The sequence below is a fragment of the Bos javanicus genome, chromosome 5, assembly GCF_032452875.1.
Source record: "Bos javanicus breed banteng chromosome 5, ARS-OSU_banteng_1.0, whole genome shotgun sequence".
Taxonomy (NCBI): domain Eukaryota; kingdom Metazoa; phylum Chordata; class Mammalia; order Artiodactyla; family Bovidae; genus Bos; species Bos javanicus.
In genome coordinates, this window is record NC_083872.1 from 24,397,571 (window position 1) to 24,423,445 (window position 25,875).

A 25,875-nucleotide genomic window follows, 5' to 3' on the forward strand; every position below is an offset into this window, starting at 1 on the left:
ACAAATGAAGAAGTGATTCATTCTGTGCCTGCTGATTGGGAAAAATATGACCTACATTCAAGTAGGTGACCACCCAGCAGATGTGTTCTTTACTTTAGGCTACTTTTTTATTTGTTTTTAAAATAGTAAGTGAGTCACCGGTCAAATGTGAAGCTGTAACAACTCTGTATTTTGGAATGTGATGCCCTTATAAGTCTGTCTGAGAACTAGGGATTTTTTCCCCCTGCAAATCACCTAGTTTTTTTTTTTTTTTTTTAATTATCTACCAGTTTTTAGATATAGGATTACCACCAAATATATTTTTACCTTTAAAAAAAAAATTACAGATGTGGAAGCTAACCTTTGAAGACACATTTATGGAGAGAATGAAACAGTAGTTACTGAAAGAGAATTGGTGCCTGGTGTGTTTGTTTCCAAGCAAAGAGAACTTCATTTTTGCAACAATAAAATAGCAATCCACCCTTCCCAACAGTGTTAGGACACTTCCCTTTGCACTCCCTCCTCTTCTTGTTTAGGTAACGATTTAAAATAAACAGGAAAGGGGAACTGTGCACCAGACCCTAGGCAACTGGGTGGGTCAACTAAGATTACAGCTTGGTATTTGCACACATACACACACACAAAATTACAGGAGTTCCGCATTTGTATTTTAATGGACACAAAGTTGCCCTTCCAGAGGGACCTGGCCTAGCCACTCATCCATTTTCAGAGATGCAGTGAGCAGGCCAACTGCTTCTCTAGGCTGAGGATGGGAATTTATCTTGCCTGTGTCGGAGATGTCCACATCTGATAAGGCAAGAATACCAGGAGAGGCTGTCAAGGATCCAGCAAGTCCTAAGTCAGCAGAAAAGACAAGAACATCAGTGTTAGAGAACCACATTCCAAGGAAACAATGGGAGTGAATTTAATAAGGGTTTTTTCCAACTAGCATCTTCTACGGGCCCTTTTTCTCTTCTTGGTTTTGAATCTATCTCCCTAAGAACCTAATTTCTTAAGGAGCGGAATTATAAATTGTAATAAATTACTCAATGAGGGAAATGCATCCTGCGCGCCTGTCCACCCGCAGCAGGAAAACACACACTGCCTCTGCTTCCAGCTTTGTCTCCAGGCGGCTGAGGGGCCTCAGAACAGCAGTTTCTAACTGGGGTCCGTGACCTCGGATGGTGAAACAAAATTGCATCTTTATTTTCTCGAGCTGAAATTCGGCATTTCCTTCCATGACAATGGTGGGCAACACATTAGAATAGTAATAGAAATGCCTGTGACTTTGTCAACAAGGGACATCACAGATCTTTTCAAATCATGTGTCAATTGTTGCCAATATGTTGATTCACACGTATCCCTACTTCACCTCATGATTACATATTAGAGGTGCTGCTAGATCTTGTTATGTACAAGGCTACTAAAAAAGCACATCTGTTATCATGTCATGATTTTATTATTTCATAACTGTATTTCAACATAGTTGACTTTCTTTCTAATCCTATGGTTTTTTTTTTTAATTTAAAAAGTTTTGAAGTTTAAAAATATTGTGAGAAGCGTCACTAAACTTCACTAGGTTCTCAAAGAAGTCCATGCCCTTCCGCCTCCCATACCTGCAAAAGATGTTAAGAACCCTATAGGAGATTCTCAGCACTGTGCCCCACGCTTGAGGAGATTTCAGTATTCCCCATTGCCAAAGCACAGCTTCTATGAAGACAGGGGCCTACGAAATTAATCATTTAGTGCATTTCATTGTGCCTTTCACTTGGTTTTAATTACCTCTTTCCCAATAACATACCTTAACAAAAACCTCAAATGCCGTTCAATTGTGAAATATGGAATCATTTGATCCTCAAATCGCTGGTGAAAACTGCATCAGCTTTTAGCTATTCACGAGCTGACTGTCTGAGCTGTGAATCACCAAGGTCCCCTTTTCTTCCTGGTTTCCTCTTTGGCTCTTTACCATGTGGTTCTTTTACTGTGGGTCACAGGTGCACTGAAAGATAGGCAGGGCACGAGGGGAAATGATATTCAAATCTGACAATTTTCCTCCCTCACTAAGGAGTCGTTTATGGGCAGAGGTTGAAATCATTGATTAAATTAAGATTTTGGGATTACCTGTGGATTTTAATTACCATGCCATTCACTGTCCCAATGTGTTCTGGCTCCCCCGTCTCTGCACTCCTGTAGCTCTAATGAGACGCTTATCAGATGCTATTTTGTATTGTTAGTTATCTTTGCAGCGCATACGCTCTTTGAGTTCACGGATCCTGTGTTATCCTTCTCTTCGGTTGCCTCTGGTGCTTGGCAGACAATAGACCCTCCGTAAATAGGTGTGGCTGAATTGAATAGCTGTCGACTGTGCATATTTAGTGGGTCTTCATGCTTGAAGTTGCCAGTGCTAACATGATTATTTTCTATTTCGGATTTGTTTATGCAACATCTATTCCACAGATACTAAACACTATGTGCCAGGTATCAATCTAGACATTAGAGACAAAGATGAATATAACTAGTTCTCCCAAGGAGTCTAAAGCCAGACAGCCCTCAGACCAATACATATTGCAACGGGGTATAATGAGAGCAAAGATTGGGGTGTGAATCAGGTATGTTGGTGAAACCAGAGAAGGTCAATTCTGGCAAACAAAAGTCAGAAGATGCTAAAAGTGAGAACCCAAAGGATGAGTAGGACTTTAGCCAAGGAATAGGGAATGCGAAACCATAAATCCATTAGTATTGCAGCAGCATTCCTGACCTACCCAACACCCATCTCCTCTCCTTCCCTCCTTCCCTTCTAATAGAACCTTAGTTTCCAATTTGGGATGGGCTCAAGGAAGGTAAGCTCCTTCCCCAGACCCAAGTTCATGAGCCGATCAGGCGCCAAGTATGGTCATTCCTTTTCTCTTTGCCAGTGGTTGGTCCAGGGTGAGCACATAACCACCTTTCTGGTCAATGAGACAGAAGGGGAAGTCCGCCAGGGCCTTGCGTTTGGACATAGAAAGACAGTCTTGCTAGGAGAAAACTAGCTTTCTCCTCTTGTCTAGAAAACTGTTATGATGTTTGCGAGTGTGGCAGCTATCTTGTGACAGCAGAAAGATAATAGGAGCCTGGGGGGCTCTTTGATAGTAACACTGAATAGCAACCAATCCTGGCAACTGGACTCCTTGTGTGGGGGGAAAAAATTAACCCCTACTTGTCCGTGCTACAAGTATTTAGACTTTTTCTCCCCCTTATAACTAAACACATCATAACTTGTATGCATAACTTCTGTAAACTATTTTTTTCACAGATTTCTCCAGTGATTACCAGAGTGATCCCATGGCTAATACCACTGAGTTTTCCTGGCTGATATCCTCAATCTGTATAACTCTAGATTCAACTCCTTTCTTCTTCAGTCTCTCCAATCACTTTTGGGAGCCTCCAGGACAACATCTTTGATTGTGGCTTCCTCCTTCCTACTCTGCAACTCCTCTGATGCTTAAACAGTATTCTCTGCAAAGCTGGCAAGAAAGTCTGACTCTCTGACTCTGTTTCACGCTATCACTAGATCCCAAGATGGTGTGAATGCCTTGAATATCATAGGCCTTTGGTCAAAGTATACCTTCTAGCTCCCCCCTACCCCTGCTCTCTACAGGGAATTGTCCGAGAAAGAGGAGGCATACTGTTCTCATCTGCTTTTCTTAGGGTCTTTCCGCAGAAGCCTAGTATCAACCTCCACCTTTAGGCAGAACCAAACCAAACGAAAGCCCCCAGGCATATCAACCAGTGCCCACAGATGTCCTTGAGTTCAGGTTTACTGGCTCTGCACGACTACTCTCCAGTTAGCTCGGCCCAGGGCACGGTTACACATGCACACAGAGGCATGGGAACAGAGCATTGCAAAAACAGGCAGTCAGGGTCCTTTTATGGCTTCCCAGGTGGCAAGGTTGGTAAAGAACCCGCCTGCCAATGCAGGAGACATAAGAGACTTGGGTTCAGTCCCTGGGTCGGGAAGATCCCTTGAGTAGGAAATGGCAACCCACTCCAGTATTCTTGCCTGGGAAATCCCATGGACAGAGGAGCCTAGCAGGCTACAAAGAGTCAGACACGACTGAAGCAACTTAGCACACAAGAAGTGTAAGCAGTAATTTCTAAGCCAGAGCTTCCCCAGAAGTATGGCATATGGTACATTGAGATACTTCCCTGCCCTCTCAAGTCCTTGGGACTACTGGGCAGAGCCTGGCAGCCAGGCTCTTAGACGATCACCTCCAGCAGCAAGAAGCCTCGTGTGGATCTAGGAAGGTGGATCCAAGCAGGGTGGAATCTCATGAGACCACGACATAAAAAGACTGGAAAACAATGGGGAGGCATTGAGGGATTTTTTTAACAGTAAGAAACCTCGTCAATTTTCCATCTTGGAAGGGAATGAGAAGGCAATGCAGAAGTTGGATGAGAGGGGTAGACAATGAGCCTGAGGCCAGGAATACCAGCCTCACCTACAGTGGCCCAGATGTGAAGCCACGAGGGGCTGCGCTGAGGAGGAGGAATAAGAAAACAGAAGGGGTCTGGGATAAGAGGAATCTTGAGGAGATAAAAATCAATGAATGGACATGGTCTTGCTAGCTGATTAGATACACAGATGCAAGAATCCAGGATGACTTACAGCTTTTGGCTTGAGAACCTGAGTGGACAGTGGCATCATCCATTGAAACTGAGAATATGTGGGGGAAAGGTGGAAGAACGTTGGTTTGAGATGCGTGTGGAATGTCCCAGGGAGATGACCAGTAGGCATTTAGATATATAGATCTAATGCTCAAGAGGTCACTCTCATCTAGAAATTTAGTCTTCAGCAGATAATATTGGTGATGCTGACCACGAAGAACAGAGCTGGGATAAGAGAGGGCCAGACACAGGGCAAGGGAGAGAAACTCAACCCAAGACAACTCAAGTCAAAGGACCAAGACTGAGAACCCAGTCCCGGTGGGCTTCATTCAGAGAGAGGAGACAGAGAGAGAGAGAGAGAGAGAGAGAGAGAGAGTGAGTGTGTGTGTGTGTGTGTGTGTGTGTGTGTGTGTCTGTCTTATGTCTGCTTCTCTTTGAATATTTGCCTCATTGCCTCCAATTTCAGACTGGACTTTTCTGCTAGGTGGAGAATAAAGTCATTGGTAGCTCCAGAATAGCCATCCCAGTGAGACTCTTTCCCCCCCACCACACTATAACAAGAAAGAAAGTGAAGTTGCTCAGTCGTGTCCAACTCTTTGCGACCCCATGGACTGTAGCCTACCAGGCTCCTCCGTCCATGGGATTTTCCAGGCAAGAAGACTGGAGTGGGTTGCCAGTGCCTAACAATCCCTAGAAATAACTCTGAGTGGCTTTGCTTGGGTCATATGACCTATCCTTAGACCAAACACTGTTGCCAGCTATTGAACACTTAGATTTGCCAGACCTAGGTCATGTGTCATGAGTTCACATTGTCATCTGGTTGGGGGTGGGACATAGGGGTGGGTTCTATTACCAGAAGAACAGTGATGGTAAAGCTTTCAGGGCAGATAAATATAGTTACCATGGTTCCCCACCCATCATTTAAAGAGGTAGATAGAAAATGGGGACCAGTAAAGGAGACAACAAATTGACATGTCAGAGTAGATTATCAGCTTTTCAGAGGCTGAGAAATGTGTCTTATTCAGATCTGTTTCCTCCTTCCCTCTGATATGTGGTGCTATGCCTATAATCAACAAGTGTGGATGGAATGAATTCATAACACTCTACATGGCAAGTAGTGGGTATTTTTCAAAAAACATGACAAAAACTGACACCCAGAAAATCTTATTTGGACAATATACAAAAGCACTTTTTTTAAGTAGTTGTCCACCACTGACATAGTTATTAACATTAATAGATTCTCTGAAAAGAGCCAGTCGTTTTCATGATTTGGATTAAGGCACCATATCAATTTGGACCCAAACAGTTACAGTGAGAATTTGATTGGGGGACTGTCATGGACATCAGGTAGTATTGTTTTAAAGAATGTTCAGTTTATTGCTTGGTTCTAAGGGTGACTGTAATTTCATGCTGCATTTGCAAGCCTGCAGGCAGATACCTTAATTACTATGGACACTAGATAGATGACTGCTAGTCCAAATCTCTATTAATTGGTGACATACTTCCACCTTCAGGGGAACAGATGCTAGGAAGGAATGAAAGAAAGCTTGTAAACCACAGTACCCGGCAACTCCCCTTAGGTGGTATCTATTTTTTCTTATCAAGTACCTTTTATATCCACTAGGGGGAATCCTAGCGTGTATCAAAACTTGGCTCTTTCTAAGCATAATAGAAAGATATACCCTTGAAAACTTGTCTGTTGATGGGTGTGTCCCCTACCCTGTAAGGGTCCAGATATCTGGCATATTACCATATTTTTCAAACAAAATAGAGAATATCATTCAAGATACGTTAGAGAGTGGTGATTATTTAAACTCTCACTGGATTTAGAAGGGGTTCACTAAGCATTTTAGATGAAGTTTTTTTATTATAAATAGAAGCTTCCACCATGAAAAGGAGGGTTTATATTTGTTAGAATACTTGGCTATTAAAAAACAGAAAATGCTGAATCTGTACACTTTCAATTTTAAAGAGCTTAATTTTAAATACCTGTGTGATTTCAAATTTTAAGTTTAAATACTAATGTGATCTTAATGTTCACTGGAATTCTTAAAGTATTATTGGCACTCCATTGATAATTATTATAAGCTTGTCTAACATAATTACAGTATAAGACTCTTCTCTTTTCAACACAAAGCCGTTGTCAAAGTTTCAAAGATGCTATAAATTAACAAATAATCTGAATGCTGTACTCATACATGAATTCAGTGGGTGCGTCTCCATATTGTCAATAACATATATTTTTGTGGTTGGCTATCGCTCTTCTCAATTCTGTTCTCTGTCTTTACAGAGATAATGAATTCACAAATTGGTAAATATGCATTATACGTATGCTAGGTTGTCATTGTATCTAGGGCTGTGGGTACCCCAAAGAATGACGCCCTGTCTCTAGCATCTGCAGTATTTAGAATGCAGTTCAGCCAATATTGACCATTGAGTCTGGGCAAGGCTTAAGAAGCTGCACAGGGAGGGAACCATCAATCTAGCTCACTGCCCCAACTCTCAACACATGCTTAGCACATGGTAGGTTCTCAGAAAGTATTTGTTAGAGGAATGAGCAGGTAAATGAACAAAAAGTGTGAGGGAATAAAGGGAATTATGGTGATAAACGGAATAAGACACCATCCTTGACCTCAAGGAATCCACAGTTGAACAGAAGAACTATATACGTGACTAATGTATAATGAACAATGTAGACTGCAAGATTTAAATGCTTTCATAGACTGGCAGATAAAGTGTTGTTCAAGTTCAGAAAAGGGGATTCACAACCAAATGGAGAAATCAGTTAAACACATTCAATAGGCAAGTTTAAGTACACTGCTAGAAGGGAGTCTGGCAAGGAAGCGATACTCATTCCTATATTAGAATAAGTGAATGAACATTTGCTGTACACCAGGCCCTGTGCCCATTCCCAGGGGGCATGAAGATGAATCAGAACTTGATTTCTATTTTAATGTAAAATAATTTTTAAAGTTCATAGTCTAGTAGAGAGCTTCTAGTATACTTTCAAGAAAGACTTCCAGGAGAAAGTGGCTTTTAAATTGGGTCTTGAAGGATGCATAGGAGTTTGCAAGGCAGAGGAGAGAGAAAGGATGTTTTAGTTTTCCTTTTAAATATGTATTTATTTCTTTGGCTGTGCTAGGTCCTCGTTGCAGCATGTGGGATCTAGTTCCTTGACCAGGGCTTGAACCTGGGTCCCCTGCATTGGGAGTGTGGGGTCTTAGCCACTGGATCATCAAGGAAGTCCCAGGGAAAGGATGTTTTAGATGAGAAGTATATGCAAGGGGATGGAGGCATGGAAAGGTCTGCCTTGTTGAAGGAATATCCCGTTGCTAAAAATGGATGACAGTACCAAGTGTATCACTAGCTCTTAGCACAAAGCCCTGTAGAGGGAAGTTCCTTAGTAAACACTAGTTGGTTTTGACAATAATGATGGTTAGAGCCAGAGGATGACCTAAGTCTTAAGTGCTGGTCAAATTCAAGTAAGTGTGCTCAGTACTGGGCATATGCCCAGGAAACACTAGTTAAAATTCTCCTCTAAGGATGAGATTTAAAATGAGTATTATAGGCTGAATTGTGTCCCAATACACCCCAAAATTCATCTGTTGAAGTCCTGACCCCCCAATATCTCAAAATATGACTGTATTTGGATATGGGAGTCTTTAAAGAAGTAAAAGGAGGGCTTCAGGGTGGACTGGCATCCTTATAAGGAAAAAGGAAATCTGGACATAGTTAAATACAGAGAGAAGACTAGGTGAAAACACAGGGAAGAGATGGCCGTCTACAAGGAGAGAGGCCTCAGAAGAAACCAACTCTACCACGCCTTGATCTCGGACTTGCAGGCTCCAGAACTATAGGGAAATAGATTTCTGTTGTTTAAGCCACCCAGTCAGTGGTACTTTGTTATGGCAGCCCTAGCAGACTAATAATGGGTTAGCAAAGCATTAGAGTAATGGTAGTGATGATGATGGTGTCATTTAGTATGCTTGAAAATTCCCATAAGGTTAGATGCTACTATTTCCTGGCTACTGTGAGGACGCTGAGGCTCAGAGAACCCAAGGCTACATAGTTCTGGGGTGATGGCATTAGATTTGGAACTTAGGCCTGACTAAGGCTACCACTAGCCTTGTAAAGTCTTTGTAAAAAGAAAAAGCATCTCTTCCTTGAGGATGAGCAGAGGTGAGCTGGATTTCAGTTCCTCTTGCCCCCCGTTGGCCAGATGCCCTGGTGCAGGGCTCACCCTTCACAGTGACGCACTCTACAGCCCAAGCACTTAATCATTATGCTGGGCTTCCCAAGGGGCTGGGGCAGCTGGAGATAAAACCACCAAGTGAGGAAGAGGGCACATAAAAGGGATTCAGAGACCCCGGATGGCAAACCTCACCTGCTCCACAGTTGGGCATGGTCCATGAGCTCTGGGTCCTAGTGGGTGGGCTTCCAGCAGTCCCACAGCCGCAAGGGGGCCTCGATTCAGCCCAGTTCTGCTAAGTGGCTTCAAACAGCTCTGTCTCCAGTCCTCATTAAGCAAGAAATCTAGTTTGCTGGGATCACACACCTGTCCTGTCGCCAGCACCCCGACCCCCCAGTCAAAGCGACTGAGAAAAGCATCTTTGAGCATTTTGACCATGAATGTCAGTGCGCCTCTCCTCACAATTAAAGCTCCTGAATGTTCCAAATTGCAGCTTTCATGGTGGGGGAAAAAAAGGCCTCTGACAGCGTAAATATTTAATCACCATTAAGAATGTCCAACGAAGGAGGGGAGTCTGGTTTCAAATTGGCTGGTTCAGATGATGAAAGCCGAGAAGTCACAGCAGAGTAAAAATAAAGTTCCCTCTAAAGAACTCCTGGCTTTAGAACTCAAGATGGTTTCTATTTCTACTGCATGGAATGCTGTGCGTGTCACCTGTCCTTGAGCCATGAAGGAGCCCAGAATGCCTGATTTATCTCTAAATATTATTGGGGGTGGGGTGGGGTGAAGTCTGGAGACAAGAGAGGATAGCAGTTTCTTCATAAACCTGTTCTGGGGAATCATGAATAAAAATGGAATTTCTAGACTGTATTGAAGGGACTGCTGAAGTTCAGACTTAAGGAGAAATGTCTAAAAAGGAAAAAGCAGAGTGTTCAGTCTTGTGTCTTATTTGAAAATAGACTTCAAACGTTCAGCAGTGTTTCAGATATCAGAACCATCCCTGCTCCCCACCACCTTTTGAACCCTTAGCGCCCAGTAGTTCTCGGTTTACTTTTAAGGTAAAGCTTTTAGTTTTATGACTTAGCTGGAAAATATATATATAATCTTACTCAGTCAGGTTTCCATTTGTCTCTATCACCAGGCTGAACTAGTGTAGGAAGGCCTGTTGCAAAGGGGAGAAAGAAATGGAGATTTTCCAAAATCCAGACTGGGGGGAGCCAAACATGTGGAGAGAAAGACTAGGAATTCCTCTGTGCCTAGCAGTGTCCCATGCTCCCCATCAGTGGACAAATAGAAGGTACAGATTTAAGTAGCATTCTCGTCCCCTTCTCCACCCATGCTTGGAGGGGGGCTGGTACATCAGTTATGGTTCTGACAGAAAAGAAGTGACACAGGCAAATGGGTTTGTTAGTGAAGGGACCGTGGCAGAGGTGTGGATGAGATGAACGGAGACCAGCCAGGGCCAGCAACAGGGGGAGACGTTGGTTCCTGCAGACCTGAAGAGTAGGGGGAGGCTGGTGATAACCCAGAGAAGGCTGGGACCACAGATGTAGTTGTAAAACAGGGCTGACCATAGCTTCTGTGGCCTTGGAGAGGGACAAGGCCAGTGCACAGATCACTGGAAGCATAAATATCTGGACATCACCCCTGGGTCTCCTGATGGGGGCTCAGATTGGCTGGACCTAACTGGAAACCAAAAAGCAAGGAGGACGTCCAAAAACGTCAAACTTGCGGGTGTACAGCAGGACGGAGCAGAATGGGACTGTGTTCTGTAGAGATCAGTGGAAACCACCCAGCACAAATGGGGAAGGAAAAACAAATAGGATTAGAGAAGGGGCAGAATGGCGAGGTAAACACTCAGCCTTCCATCGGATTTGCCCTTGGGACTCTGCATGATGCTGTCTGCGCGTCCAATGCCTTCCCCACCATGGGTGACGAGTGAGGCTGCCCTCACCATGGGTACCACATGTTGAGCTTCCTGTTGTCAACAACCCAAGTTCAGAGCTGATGCCAGTTGCTTCTCATCCACCTTGGTGGACATATTTTCTAGGGAGTGGCAAGGCCTAAAAATGAGAAGGTGTGCCAACTTGGTGGCAAGCAGCAGACCACTCACCGCCCAGTCCAGCAACTTCATCGTCAGCTCAGAGCATTTCCGTCAGAATCTCAAGGAAACGGAAATATGAGTGACTGTGACGTTATCTGCATGTTTATCTTATCTTCTGCTATTCGTTTCAAGAATTTGAGTTATTAATATGAGGGCCTGGTTTCTGGCAGCTCTTCTCTTTAAGTGGGTTTATGCCAAGCCGCCAGTTATCAAAGGATTCAGGGCTTATGATTACACTGATAAGGAGCCTCAGGGCTGTGACAGCAGGACAGAGACACAGGGCAGGTATTAGAGAGGGATCGGCATTTTGTGTCTAGTCCATGATGCCCTTTTGGCTCCACATTTCAAAAGAGCAGCAAGGAAAACATGAGCAGGGATAGACCCGGGTTTTGTGTAAAATCAGAGAAAAGTTGGTGACCAAGAGACTGCTCATAAGTTGCAGAGGTCCCCCAGATCCGGAGGAATAATTAATGGATGACTCTGTGCATTGTGCCGGATGAACTCCGGTTGGTCTGGAAAAACACTGCAATGGTTGATGATTTACCGTATTTTGCTTTCAGCTGATAATGGTCTCATGCTCTTAACCACTGATGGTTTTGGTGAATGTTTTGCAGAAAGGGCTCAAGAGAAACTTCATGACGCTGAGTGCATTACATGAGAAGGGAGGTGTTAGGATGGCAGGGTGATGTCCTCGACACCACAGTCCCTTAAAAACATCTGACATTTGACATCCCTTCCATAGGGCAGTAACTCAGCCATCCCTAGAGCTGAGTGAGGGCCCCCTGTTAGTTTAAAGGAAGTCACTGGACCTGGAGTAAAGAATTGTTACCTTGTACATTCAATCCACTCTCCCCTCTACAGTTGTATCTCTGCTGGTGAACGACCGTGAGGACAATGTGATGTCCAAAAAAAAACAATTGTAATGGGGGAGCAAACCAAATTCTGCCTACTGAAGGAACACCACTGAGCCTTCAACACTTTAACCAAAGGCATGGGCATCATCACCAAAGTATAAGATGCTCAGCAATTGTGTGGGGCCATGCTGGGTGGGCAGGGAAGACAAGGCACCACGTTCCTTTGTTGTTGTTCAGTCACTCAGTCGTGTCCAACTCTTTACGACCCCATGAACTGCAGCACACCAGGCTTCCCTGTCCTTCACTATGTCCCAGACTCTGCTCAAACTCACGTCCACTGAGTCAGTGATGCCATCCAACCTTTTCACCCTCTGTCGCCCCCTTCTTCTCCTGCCCTCAATCTTTCCCAGCATCAGGGTCTTCTCCAGTGAGTCTGTTTTTTTGCATCAGGTGGTCAAAGTATTGGAGCTTCAGTATCAGTCCTTCCAATGAATGTTCCTTTACCACATCTTAACTGTGCCTTTGACTGACTTTCCATGTTTATTGAACTACATTCAACTCGTCTCTCAGCATCAATTCAAACTTATTAAATGGCTCTTCATCTTATCTGCTTTCAACCATCTACTCATCAGCAGACTAGAAAGAAGCCTGGCTCATTTCTTTTTCCTGTCAGTCACAAAGGGGGCTAGAAGCTCTGATAAGGGCCCTGATGTGGAAGACCACATAGATTTGAGCAAAGCTGTCTTAAGTCCTAGAAGGACATGACTGGAACTATTCAGTCCCCTGAGTGGTGCTTTCCAAATGCCACCGAGGGGGTCGTAGCTACGTAAATAAGGTATAAAGAGAACTCATTGGCTGCCGGAACTAATAATCTTGGTGGCTTTTCATCTCTGCCGGGCCAGTCATTCCCAAAGACCACTGAAGCACCAATGATAGCCATCTTGTGACTGTGACCAGTTGCCTGCCGACCAGTTCTTAATGTCCTGAACCTCGGCAGGAAGCCACGGGATCTATAAAGTCCTGTCCAGCAGAAATGAGTCTGATTGTGGATGGTCTGGTTAACCCAGATTGCCTTTGGTGCCTGGGGGAGTTGATATTTTCTCATTATGAAGACTTTCCCATCTAGTGAATGCTACAAATAAAAACTGCTCGGAATCAGTCTGAACTGCTTGTTTCCGTGGTAGCAGGTCTCTGTCTGGAGGATAAATCTGCACCATCTTCCTTTTTTTGGGTTTCAGCCAGTTGTGTTACAAGGAGTTCTGAATGTGCAATACAGGACACCCGATGGGCTGGGCTCCAGCACTGGGAGAGGGAAACCTGGTCACTGGTGGGATTCACATCCTCGGCCAGACAGTGGTGTCTGAGAGAAAGCGATCAAAAACGTTCAGAATCCACATGCCTAAATATTTATTTTGGTTGTTCATGTTTCCCACCGTTTTCAAACGTGAACTTATGTCCTGAAGGTGGAGCTTTAGCACACAGGAAAATTGGAATGGGCCAAACGTGTTTGTACCAAACAGGATAGAATCAGCAAAGAACACATTCATATGCTTCCTAGTCCTCTACATTTTTCATGCCAAAAAATAGGCACAGATTCTGATTTCTTTCGCCATAGGAGCCTGCATACAATTAAATGGGAGAGAAAAGAAGCCTGCTCTCAAGAGTGGGGCTTATGATCCCAGTAGAATGGCAAGAGACTGTAGCCATCAAAGCCACTTACGCTTCTTGCTGGTAGAGTTTTTTAAGATGCTGTTTCTTTTTCAACACGAGGCAGCAATGAATTGAGTAGTGATCAAAATGCCGCACCACAGAGTATGTTTAATCCAAATAGCTCCCAAGATGGTCTGCTCCTGATTGTACCAACTCTACGGGACTTCAAGAAATTACTTGGTTACCAGTGAAGTAAAACTATCTCCAGAATGGAATTGAACTGTTGCTTCTCACAACATTGCCACAGCCGGCTCATGAAGGCAGTGAAGATCATTGTGTTTCTTCACCATTCACGGGGAACGCTGTCAAAATATGGGCACACACATCCCCTCCTATGCTGTGAAGGGTTCCATGAGCTACTGCAGATGCTTCCAAGACACCACTTTTTCCACTGCCAGCAGTGCAAAAATTCTTAAAACATTTCAGGTGGGAAGACAGTGCAGGGAGTGACGCCTGATTATTTTGGAGCAGAGCGTGTCTGATTAGCCTCACCTAAAGATCTCCTGATTCACCTCGATCTGGTAGCTCTAGGTCTCTCCCTTGCTCCTCTTCTCTCCTCACTGGCACCCCAACTGCCGTCACCGCAGCAGAAAGAGCGACCTGACAGCTTGTGGGAAAGCACGTGCTGCCTCCTGGCAGGCAAAGATAATGTTATCCAATTTCAAACAAGGAAAGGACAAATGGAAAGATGACCACTTGTGAATTCAAAGTATGAGAGCTACTGCCGGGATGATGTGAGCCTTTAACTGCACGTCCAGATTGGAAACCCCAGTTCCTCTTGTGCTTCTTGCTTCCCCTCACCCTCCTTTGCTTTAGCCTTCCAGATCAATCTCCTCCTGCCCTGTCCCTCAGCACAGGGGAGAACTTGGGGCACTATGGTAGAAGTTTAACACCTGCAACAGCTGCTCCTTCAGAAGGACTCAGCATCTAGATGAAGCACAGGCACCCCACCCCACCCCCAAAACGATTCCTTCTAGAATTGGGAAACTGGGAGGGGAAGGAAGAAAGGGGTCGTGACCAATTATCCTCCCTGGGGCCTCTGGTCTGGAAATGGCCTGGAAAGGGTCACAGATCCTCTCATGGGGTGCACCGGGTTCTCGGGGTCCCCCTGCTGCACCCCCGGATCACCTGCCAGATGGTAAGGTGCAGCTGCCTCAGAGCTGGGAGGTATCTGTGCAGTCTCTGAGGCTCCCTTCTGAGAAAGCATGAACCTACACACAGGTGTGCAATGATTCAGATAGTCACTGGGCTCCAGAAGTTCTTGGTGGTTTGGGGGGGCGGCCCAGCTGGTATTTGCCGCCTTGGTGGGTTGGTGAGACCTCAGAGAGTCCAAAGGAAAGAGGTGCGAAAGGAGGAGACAGAGGGAGCGCCTCTAGGGAAATAAGGGTACTTGACTCTTAAGTCTGGGCTGGGAGGTAGGTGGGGACATTCAACTTGGGGAACTTTTCCGTCCCACCTGCTGAGAATGCTCTCCGGATAGTTCCACAAAGACCACAGGTGGAACTTGGCTAGAGGGGGCGGTGTAAGCGGCCCTGGAGCTAGAAGAGAATTCGAATCTCACCTCTGCTGTCTGCCAGCAGTAGGACCCCCGGCGAGTTCCGCAACGTCTCCACCCCTCCTAACGAAATGGGGCTGATTACAACAAGTCACTAACAGGGTTGTTATGGGTATTAAATGAGTTTTAATCCACGTAATGAATTTCAAGCGGGACCCGGCACGCAGTATGCACTCAATAAATATTAGCCATGATCATTCAGGTTAGATGATGAGTAGAACTTTCTAAGTGCTAGGTTTGAAAGCCTGGGTCTCCGTTGCCAAGGGAAATGAGAGAACCTCCTCAAGTATGGGAGCTCCGGCCCCAGGGATTGTCCAGAACCAGAATCTCGGCGCCTGCCTTTCCTCCACCTCACTCCTCTGACCCGGGGAAACCCATCTCCTGTCACAGGGGCGCCTCTGTTCCTTGAGCCTCGGGCTTGTCAGTGTTTCCCTCTCTCGCGCTCCTCCCCAGGGCCTCCCTCCCGCCGCTCCACACCTGTCAGCAGCCCACGCAGCCTCCCAGTGGCCCGAGCCCCGGGCCTCAGCTGCAACCCTTTGGCGGCCTGGGTCCTAGTTCCCCGAGCCTTGCGCATCTCTCCGCGCCGCTCTCGTAAACAAAACCCGAGCGTTGGAGCAGCCCCGCGGGCGGACAGGCGCCGGAGCCAGCTTGGTGCGCTGTTAACGCGCCCCGGGAGCCCCGGGCGAGCTAAGGGGCTTTGGTGGTGGCGGCGGCAGGAGGCTTAGCTTTGTTATGAATAGATGAAAGAGGCCACCTACACAGTAACCCAAATTACGAGACCTCCCTCCTCCCTATCTCACCGAATCAAGAGGGGAGGGGAGATGGGCGTGGAGGGAGGGCGGGCGGCCAGGAGGCGGAGGGAGGAGGAGGAAGAGGATGAGGAAGGGGGCCAGTTGCATCCCACTTTCACAATGGGAAAGTGAAACGCACAAGCGCACCCAACCTCTCCAGCCCTCCCCGCCTGCCTCGCTCCCCTCCGCCCGTCCCCTCCCTTTCTCTCCGCGCCTCCCCTCGAGCGCCAGCATTGCACAGAGGAACTCTCCGGAGAAGGAGGGCCCGGAGGAAGCGGCGCCGGAGCGCGCAGGGCTTGCCGCCGCCGCCGCCGCCGCTGCACAGGCTGCCGGAACGAGCCCGCCGCGCGCCGCCCTCCCCGCTCTCCTTCCCGGGCGAGCCGCGGGGATGGGGCGGCCGCGGGAACCCGAGCGCGCGCAGGAGCCGCCGCCGCCCGCGTCTCACTCGCCGCGCGCCTGAGCCGCTGTCGCCGCCGCGCGCCCTGCCCGGGGGCGGCCCCCACCCCCCTGCGCCACAGCCCCATGGAGGTCTCCCGGAGGAAGGTACCGCCGCGCCCCCCGCGCCCCGCCGCGCTGCTGCCGCTGCTTGCCTATCTGCTGGCGCTCGCGGCGCCCGGCCGGGGCGCGGACGAGCCCGTGTGGCGGTCGGAGCAAGCTATCGGAGCCATCGCGGTGAGCCGGGAGGACGGCGTGTTCGTGGCGAGCGGCAGCTGCCTAGACCAGCTGGACTACAGCCTGGAGCACAGGCTCTCGCGCCTATACCGGGACCAAGCGGGCAACTGCTCGGAGCCCGTCCCCCTGACGCCCCCCGCGCGGCCCCGGCCGGGCAGCAGCTTCAGCAAGCTGCTGCTGCCCTACCGCGAGGGGGCGGCCGGCCTCGAGGGGCTGCTGCTCACCGGCTGGACCTTCGACCGGGGCGCCTGCGAGGTGCGACCCCTGGGCAATCTGAGCCGCAGCTCCCTGCGCAACGGCACCGAGGTGGTGTCGTGTCACCCGCAGGGCTCGACGGCCGGCGTGGTGTACTACGCGAACGACACCCAGAGCTGGTACCTGGCAGTGGCCGCCACCTATGTGCTGCCCGAGTCCGAGACGGCGAGCCGCTGCAATCCTGCGGCGTCCGACCGCGAAACGGCCATCGCGCTCAAGGACACGGGGAAGCGCAGCCTGGCCACGAAGGAGACGGGACGCCTCAAGCTGCGCGACGGCGGGGGTAGCCTGCACTTTGTGGACGCCTTTCTCTGGAACGGCAGCGTCTACTTCCCCTACTACCCCTACAACTACTCGACAGGCGCCGCCACCGGCTGGCCCAGCATGGCGCGCATCGCCAAGAGCTCCGAGATGCTCCTGTTCCAGGGCCAGGCGGCCCTCAACTGCGGCCACGGCCGCCCAGACGGCCGCCGCCTGCTGCTCTCTTCCAGCTTGGTGGAGGCCCTGGACGTCTGGGCGGGCGTGTTCAGCGCAGCCACCGGAGAGGACCAGGAGAAGCGCTCGCCCACCACCACCGCACTCTGCCTCTTCAGGATGAGTGAGATCCAGGCGCGCACCAAGATCTGCCGCTGGGACTTCGAGATCGATAATAACGAGAACAACTGCGTGAGTCCTGCCCCTTCCTGGGGAGGGGAGCGCTCCCTTTGCGGAGCCGCGGGCGAGGCAGAGCCGCTGGCAGAGAGGGTTGACCTTTACCAGGTCTCGGATTTACGCAGCCCTGTGGCCGCCCGACGGCAGTTCTGGTACCTCGGGCTACTCTAAAGCACGGCCGGAAGTCCCCGAGGGAGTGTGAAAAAAGGGAGGTGGAGAGGGTAGGAGTTAAGCTCTAAACTCTGGTGACTGCATCCCATTGCCATCCCTGCCTATCCAAACAGGGGCGCTTGTTTGGGTCTGAGCCTCCCCTGGCAGCTCCCCCGCCCTCCCCTAAACGCTTCCCCCGGTGTGTGGTCTGGGTTGGCCTGCGGTTTTGACCCTTGTCCTTACCAGGGTTACCAAACGCAGTGCCCTGGGCTGAGAAGCCGTGGAAACTAAAGGACTTGCCACACCCCAGTCTTTGTGCCCACCCCCCGTAACCCGTGTGATGTGGTCTGAAGAGTTGGTCTGGTCGACACCGGTCAGCGCTAGGCTAGAACAGAGGCTCAGGCTTGGGGGAACAGAACCCTCTGCGCGACCCGGTGCAAGGGGGCGGGGCTGTGGCTCTGCTGAGGGTGTGCGCTGTGGTCTACGGCTCGGGGAGAGGCTGGGCCGGCGGAGGTGGCTTTGTGGGTAAAAAGCCTCACCCTAGAGCGGAGGGCGAGAGAAAGTGTCGGGGGTGCCACACGCAGTTTCTGGGCTCCAGATTGTCTGACTAGATGGCAGGGCTCGGGGGCACCACCCACCCAGGCAAATGGCAGAGTTTTCCACCCACCACCCCTCACCTCCCCCAGGGTTCCCAGGACAGCCACAGCTTGACTCTTGAAACTGGCGTTTCTTTGACTGGGAAAGAAAGCCGCGGTTCAAGAGGGTCCAGTTGATGGGGATTATGGAGCCATTGTGCACTTCTCCGAGGCTCTTTTCCTTCCAAGGCTGCTGGCACATCAACTCCACATATGGCTCCTGAGAGGGGAGCCTGCTGAGCGCCTCCTTTATAACTGGACAGAAATCAAAGAGCAGAAATTAACGGCTACAGGTGTTGCCATTGTTTTGGTATAAAATGCGTCAGAGAGCAAGGCGAGAAGTCTTCACTTGGAAAAACGTGTTGTGTTGATACATTCGTTGTGTAAGCATAGAGAGGACATTGGCGCTAAGGTCTATTGAGAAGTGTATGGAAAGACACTCCCACCCGCATCCAGGCAGAGCCCATCTTACCAAATATTAGCCTTATTACTCAGAAAGAAAAAAAACAGGTCTTTTGCAAGGCCCCTTAGAATGGTCATTTGCTTCCTCCTCCTTGCTCACTACTTGTGTGCTGGGGCACACACATAATGTCTTCATTTAGTTACTGTTATAATTATTTTAAAATGTAAATAATGCATAATACTCCCTACATGACTTCATCTGGCTATACAATTATAAGTTAATATTTAATATCTGTCTTCATGAGATCCTTATGAATTCAAGTTTGGCAAAAACCATTGTCTTTGACTTCTCTGTTGAAAGACTTGAAAGTACCCCCACATAGCACTTAGAGTGCAGCTTCAGGCATACTTGGTCTCTCGGGTTAATGTCGAGACAGCTCGGAGGCCCGCAGCAGGTGATAACAGTGGAAGTCCAAGCTCTGCCATCTGACAGCTGTGTAGATGTGTGGGAGCCAAAACATTTCTCTTGACTGCCTTGCTCTACCCATTGAGTCCTAGAGGACTTAGTTCCCTTCCAAACCCAGCAGGCACCCTGAATGCACTCAGAATCCACGTTTTTGGCTCGATCAGGTGTTCCTACTTGCGCTGGGATGAGGGGAAGGAAAAGTCAGAGAGCTGCTTATCCATCTTTGTGCGGGGCACTTCTGGGAGGTGGCTGCCCCTTAGAAATCAAGCAAGGGGCAAACACATGCTGCCAAAAATCTGGAATTGGAGAAATAAATAATTAAACTAGGTCCCTCCACAGCATGTCTTGCTGCTGTTATTTATCGAGAGCTCCCGGTGTGCTCAGAGCTGCAGTTTCTGAAAGACGGGGTCTCTACCCTCTGAGCTTGTCACCCAAGTTAAATAATGTGCTCCAGTTCAAACAATAGCTTGTCAGGGCTGCCCAGGTGGGAACTTGGAGTTTTGCCTTTTTTTTTAAAAAAAAATATAAGTAAATTCCTTGCTGCTCGTATGTATTAAAAAGCCTTAATGGAATTGAATTTCAAGAGAGACTTTGGGGAGGGGGGAAAGGCGGTAGTTTTGGTGAAAAAGCTGACAATTTTATAACCTATTAAATAGGCGGATGAGATAGTTTAACAGATATTTGTTTGATGCCTGTTAGTGCAGGCAGTGCTCTGTGCTGGGCGCCGCTGATTCTGCCATCGAAAGGACAATAGCAGGTGGCAACCCCATTTAATGGGGTTATGAGATCAGTGTGCCCCTAGTTGTCGCTCAGAACAATGATGTCATTTGGGTTGCATTTGTTCTGCATTTTATTTTCAGGTTTTCCATGTGTTTTGGAAAAGGCATGCTGAATTACAAGGCGCCTAAGACAAGAGACGAAACTTGAAAAACCTCTCTAGAGGGAGCCTCAGTCAATTCTAACAGTGGTTCCCCCCAGCAGACACAGCATTATAGTAGTAATCCATGGGCAGTGAGGCACAGGCATAGACTGGCTTGCCTTCCCCTGCTCCCCCTGCGTGACTCTCTTCCTTTCCATCTTCAGTCAGCCGTGGGTAGGAAAGTGACGGGAATGACTGGGTTGTGTTTTCTCATGTCTAGTTTCTCTCCTGATCTCTTGTGAGCTGGTTTTCTTGCCTTCAGCTCCTCTCTCTAAGGATTCATTCACGAGATGCTTGTGCAATGATTGTGTCCTCAGCCGTCCACACACTGGGCCATGATTTTTTTCTGTCTTGCCTCCAACTTTGAATCCCCTTTCACAACTATGGCAGGTTAGCTCCAGCCTGCAAACGTGCCCAGGCAGCCTAATTCTGTAGACCCTCTCTAATAATCCTAATCAGTATTTGTATGCAGTTCCTCATATATTACTTCTTTTGAGCCCCTCAGCAAGTCTAAGGTTGCTTCTCTGAGGAACTTTCCCATTTACCTGATGAGGAAGCTTGAGATCACTTAAGCAACTTGCTCAAGATAAATACATGAAGTAAACATCAGAGGCTCTGGCTTAAACCCAGGTCTTGCGGTATCTACTTCTGTATTCATTCCACCACTCTAGTGCTTCTCAAACTTTGCCTTCAAAGTCCCCTAATTAGAGGCAGCAACCAGCTTCCCCTAGGATACACCCCTTGAAGTGTGTTTTAAAACTTGATGTAATTTTTTTTTCATTCTATTCCGTAACATATCTGTGTGCTTGAATCAACATAAAAATGAATGTTTTAAATTATGTACAAGTTAAGTTAACTTCCTCTCATCTCTGAACTCCTGCCACCCTTGGCATACCAATACACTGATAGAAAAGTGTGTGTACCTGAGTTTTGAAGTCTGATTGGTCCAGATTATTTGGCTACTGTGGTTGGATCCTGGGGTTGCTTGTGGTTTAAACATGGTGGCCTCTGTAGACACTGAGGGTAGTGTGTTTTCTTATTGTGTTGGCCAACGAGATGACTCTATTTCATTCTATTCCTTGTAGGGAGACACACCCCCTTCCTCCACACTCACATAATTCCAAAGCCTGACATAAGTTATTTGTCATGCAGACAACCACAAAACACTCGCATGCTCTCCAACAGACAGTAACCCAAGATGCTTCTAGCTACTGCGTGCAGAAGTAATGTCCCAGGGCCACTCGGCAGTGCAGCCTTATTGACCTCAAAATCCACAGTCTTCCTGTGATGTTTATTTCCCCTTTAGTTTCTGTTATGATCTTGTCTGGCCACTTTGCAATCTATAGACTAGGTGGTGAATTTTACCCCTATACATATATCTGATATGCAAGCAGGGATTCAAAAAGGCCAACACCCACTTAGAGGGAAAAAGCAGTCATAGCTGCTACTGTTAGATGATTACTATGGCCAGGCTTTGAGCTAAGCACTTCACATGACTTACATTTGGTTGGTTGTAATGCCCCATATGCGGCAAGGACCGTAGTTGTTGCTATAGTTTTACGATGAGATATTGAGACCTGGAGAGCTTTGGTTAATTTCCGTAACTGGTAAATGACAGAGCATTGAGGACCTGAACTTGTAACACACAGCCGTAAACAATTCAGCATCACAGACGTTGGATTGTGGTGTCAATCTTGTCCTCCATGAGGAGGCTAGGCTCTTCCTGCTACTCAGAGATCAGCTGTAAACTGGACTTCAGTTCATTCAGTCACTCAGTCACGTCTGACTCTTTGTGACCCCATGGACTATGGCACGCCAGGCTTCCCTGTCCATCACCAACTCCCAGAGCTTGCTCAAACTCATGTCCATCGAGTCAGTGATGCCATCCAACCATCTCATGCTCTGCCGTCCCCTTCTCCTCTTGCCTTCAATCTCTCCCGGCATTAGGGTCTTTTCCAAGGAGTCAGTTCTTCACATCAGGTGGCCAAAGTGTTGAAGTTTCAGCCTCAGCATCAGTCTTGCCAATGAATACTCAGGACTGATTTCCTTTAGGATTGAGTGGTTTTCCTTTAGGATTGACTTAAGCTGGACTTAAGACAGTAGAACAGAGAATTCTTGAGGGAGAACTGGGTTTCTGGATCTGCGTATTTGAGCACCTGAAATTCAGGCTTTGGGAGGGTTGTAGCTCCTCAGTGGTCAGTTTCTAGGTAACACTGGGACTCTCTGTATTCAGACTTATAACAACCTCAGAGAGACGTACAGGACCTTTAAGGACTGCTCTAAGTTTTTGGTTTTCGGACATAAGAACTAGCTCATAAACTCAATCCCGGGATCTTAGCCTGTTAAACCTGGGTTATAGGAACTCTTGTCTTTATTAGCAGCTATAATTAAAATACAAGCCCCAGGAGGTCAGGAACCTTGTAACATTCAACTCTCTGTTGAAGCCAGAGTTCCTAGCATAGTAACTTAAATATTTGTTAAATTAATAAATGAAAGGGGTTGGGGGCTCACGTTGGGGATGTTTTCTGTCCTTAGCAGCCACACTTTCTTGAGTCTGGCCACCTCATGCTCGTTTATGGATGCTGTGCTCTGTTGCTCCATCGGGTCTGACTCTTTGCAACTCCATGGACTACCAGGCTCCTCTGTCCATGGAGTTTTCCGGGCAAGAATACTGTAGTGAGTTGCCATTTCCTCCTCCAGGGGGTCTTCCCAACCCAGGGATTGAACCCTCATCTGTTTCATCTCTTGCACTGACAGGTGGATTCTTTACCACTGAGCCACCTGGGAAGCCTTCATGCCCCCTTAACTATTGTCTTTTTCTTGATGTCTAATGAGTTGGGGCCTCTTTCTTCTCTAGTCCGAGCATCTCTGACATCCTCCACTCCTCTGGCTTTCCCCAGAAATTCCCATTCTTTGGACTTGCCAGGCTTACGGTCTTGCCAACCTGAGCATTAACTTTGACCATAAAAACCCAGCATGGTTGGCACTTCTTTGGTATAATTTAATAACGTGCATGCTCATGCCTTCCAGAGACAAAAAGAGAGGGCTTTGTGCTGTTGGGCAGTGATCCTCAAAGTGTTGTCTCAACCAGCAACAGCATCACCAGGGAACTTACTTGAAATGCAAATTCTTGGGCCCCCACATCAGATTTACTAAATCAGAATCTCAGTAGGGCGTGGGATGGGCAGTCTGTGTTTTTAACAATCTCTCCAGGTGACTCTACTATACATTCAGGTTTTAGAACCACAGCTTCAAGGTATCACAGTTTCCCTTGCAGCTCAAACACCTGGGATAAGAACTTGTCCCATTGTTTTCATTGCATTTTACTTCAGGTCATAGAAAGTAACTGACTCATCCCACTCCCCTTATATTTCTTATCCTCTTCTAATTGCTCAACAGAAATACCTAGAAAAACTCCCAAAGTCTTACTGTTTTTGAGTTTGGCGTCTGAGTCTCAAGAACCTGTAAGTCATAGTTTAGTTAGCTCCTTCACCCTTTCATGCAAGAGTCTGTTTGCATTTCATTCCAGGATGTGGGCAGGGGAAGATTTCTAGAGCCTTCCAAGCTGCTGTACACAACCAATTCTACACGCCAGAATTCTAAGGGTCTACTCTTTACAGCATCAATCTTGATACCAATTTCTATTCTAATTAGGCACAGTTGGTTGCATGAAACCAAGCTCTACATAAGTAAGCTCCAACAAGGAGATGGGGAATTTAGTGGATAGGAACATGTGGGATTACATGGAATCCTAGGAAGAGGAGAGGTGCTTGCCTGCACAGACTCTAGATCCAGGTAGACAGGGACCATAGCTGCCATTTCCCAGTTGTGTGACCTTGTGCAAATTATTTAACCTTTCTGTGCTTGTTTGTCTACCTAGAAGTACTGATCCTTTTTGCTTCATAGGATTTTTGTCTGGATCAATGGCTTAATATGTATAGGATATGAACACGGAGAAGGCAATGGCACCCCACTCCAGTACTCTTGCCTGGAAAATCCCATGGATGGAGGAGCCTGGTGGGCTGCAGTCCATGAGGTCTCGAAGAGTCGGACACAACTGAGCCACTTCACTTTCACTTTTCACTTTCATGCGTTGGAGAAGGAAATGGCAACCCACTCCAGTGTTCTTGTCTGGAGAATCCCAGGGACGGGGGAGCCTGGTGGGCTGCCGTCCATGGGGTCACACAGAGTCGGACATGACTGAAGTGACTTAGCAGCAGCAGCGTGAACACTACCTGACCTAGAGTAAACACTGTGTATGTATGTACTTCATCACTGTCGTGATTTTTAGTAGTAATAGGCTGGGGCTCTCTGATGTGGGGGGCGGTGGGCTTCCCAGACGGCACTAATGGTAAAGAACCCACCTGCCAATGAAGGAGACCATAAGAGACTCAGGTTCGACCCTTGGGTCAGGAAGATCCCCTGGAGAAGGGCATGGCAACCCCTTCCAGTATTTTTGCCTGGAGAATCCCAGGGACAGAGGAGCCTGGAGGGCTACAGCCCATGGGGTTGTACAGAGTCTGACACAGCTGAGCAACTTAGCATGATGTGGAGTGGGAAGAAGCTTCCGCAGTCAGAGCAGCGGAAAGGTGCTCAGCAGCAGAAAGTGTGAAGGATCCTCATTCGAAGGTTTCATTGTCAGCCTGACAGGGTGGCGGCTTCCCTCAGTCCTGCTGCCAAATGACCACCTCGGCTTCCTCGAATATCTGTCCCTCTCCCTGTCCACCTGAATGTGCCTCAGCCTGACCTGATCCCCACTCTGTCTCCCAATAGCTTAACCTTCTGCATCAGCTACCAACTGGCAACAGCTTTCTATATTATTTAGTTCAAATGACCAGGAAATAGAGAGAATGGGGTCCAACCCATCCTTTGACTCCACATTATGAGCCCAAGTTCAGGGTAGGGGTTTGTTGCCATTGGGACAAGTACTGAGTCCTGGTGTGGTCAGAAGAAGGAAGACCATCAGATGATGACCCCCAGTAGGTGGTGTAGGCAGGTTGCCTCGGAATGGAAAGGTAGGAGACCCACACCATGGTTACCACGTTGACTACAGCAGCATGGAACCATCTCTGCCTCCCTTCAGGCTTCTCCATGACCCACCTCTGCCTTCCCTGAGGTAGGCATCTACGAGGTGGCACCTAGCTGAAGATCACTGAGGGCTGCTCTGAGGACCCCCACAGTCTGCTGGGGGACAGTTTGTAGGCATCCTGGATCTAACCTGTTTGTGGTAGCAGGGGCATGGTGAAAAAAGTCACTGAGCTAAGTGTTAGTTGCTCAGTCGTGTCTGACTCTTAGGGATTCTCCAGGCAAGAATACTGGAGTGGATTGCATTTCCTTCTCCAGGGGATCTTCCTGACCCAGGGACCAAACCCAGGTCTCTTGCATTGCAAGCAGATTCTTTACCATCGGAACCACTAGGGAGGCCTCCTAGCGGCATGGTAGTGGTTAAGATTTTTTATCAGTTATGTTCATAGTTTTTGTTAGCGTTTTCATCAAGATGGAAAATTAATACTAATTTATATACTGTCAGAAAACCAAAGAGAATTGTGATTTGTTTTACAGTTTCTATAGTTGATGGGTTTGACTGTCTGATCAATAGTTACACTTAGTGTCTCCTCAGAGGAGTCACAAAGGGGATTTGACCCCAGTAATCCCCACTCCACTACTCTGGCCAGTGCGTTTGTGCAGAAGTCAGCAAACATTTTCTGTAAAGATTGTCAATATCGTAGGCTTTGCAGGCCAGGTGCAGTCTCTGCTGCAATTGCTCGACTGCCAGTGAAGTGTGACAGCTACCATAGACAATGCATAAATGAACACTCGTGGTGATGTTCCAATAAAACTTTATGGACACGGAAATTTGAATTTCATGTATAATTTTCACTTGTCGTAAAATATTATT

General features: G+C 47.7%; 1 protein-coding gene across 6 annotated transcripts in view; it reads left to right on the forward strand.

Annotated features, from left to right (window-relative positions):
- The first annotated feature begins 15,973 nt into the window (after positions 1-15,973).
- Positions 15,974-25,875, forward strand: part of PLXNC1 (plexin C1) — a 156,365-nt gene continuing 146,463 nt past the window's right edge. For all 6 annotated transcript variants that reach the window (XR_009736334.1, XR_009736333.1, XM_061415753.1 and 3 more), the window contains exon 1: positions 15,974-17,419. Coding sequence is in view for 4 of the 6 variants with exons in the window: in XM_061415753.1 (XP_061271737.1) it covers positions 16,349-17,419 (1,071 nt within the window). In the remaining 2 variants the exon portion in view is untranslated. The remainder of the gene's footprint in view (positions 17,420-25,875) is intronic.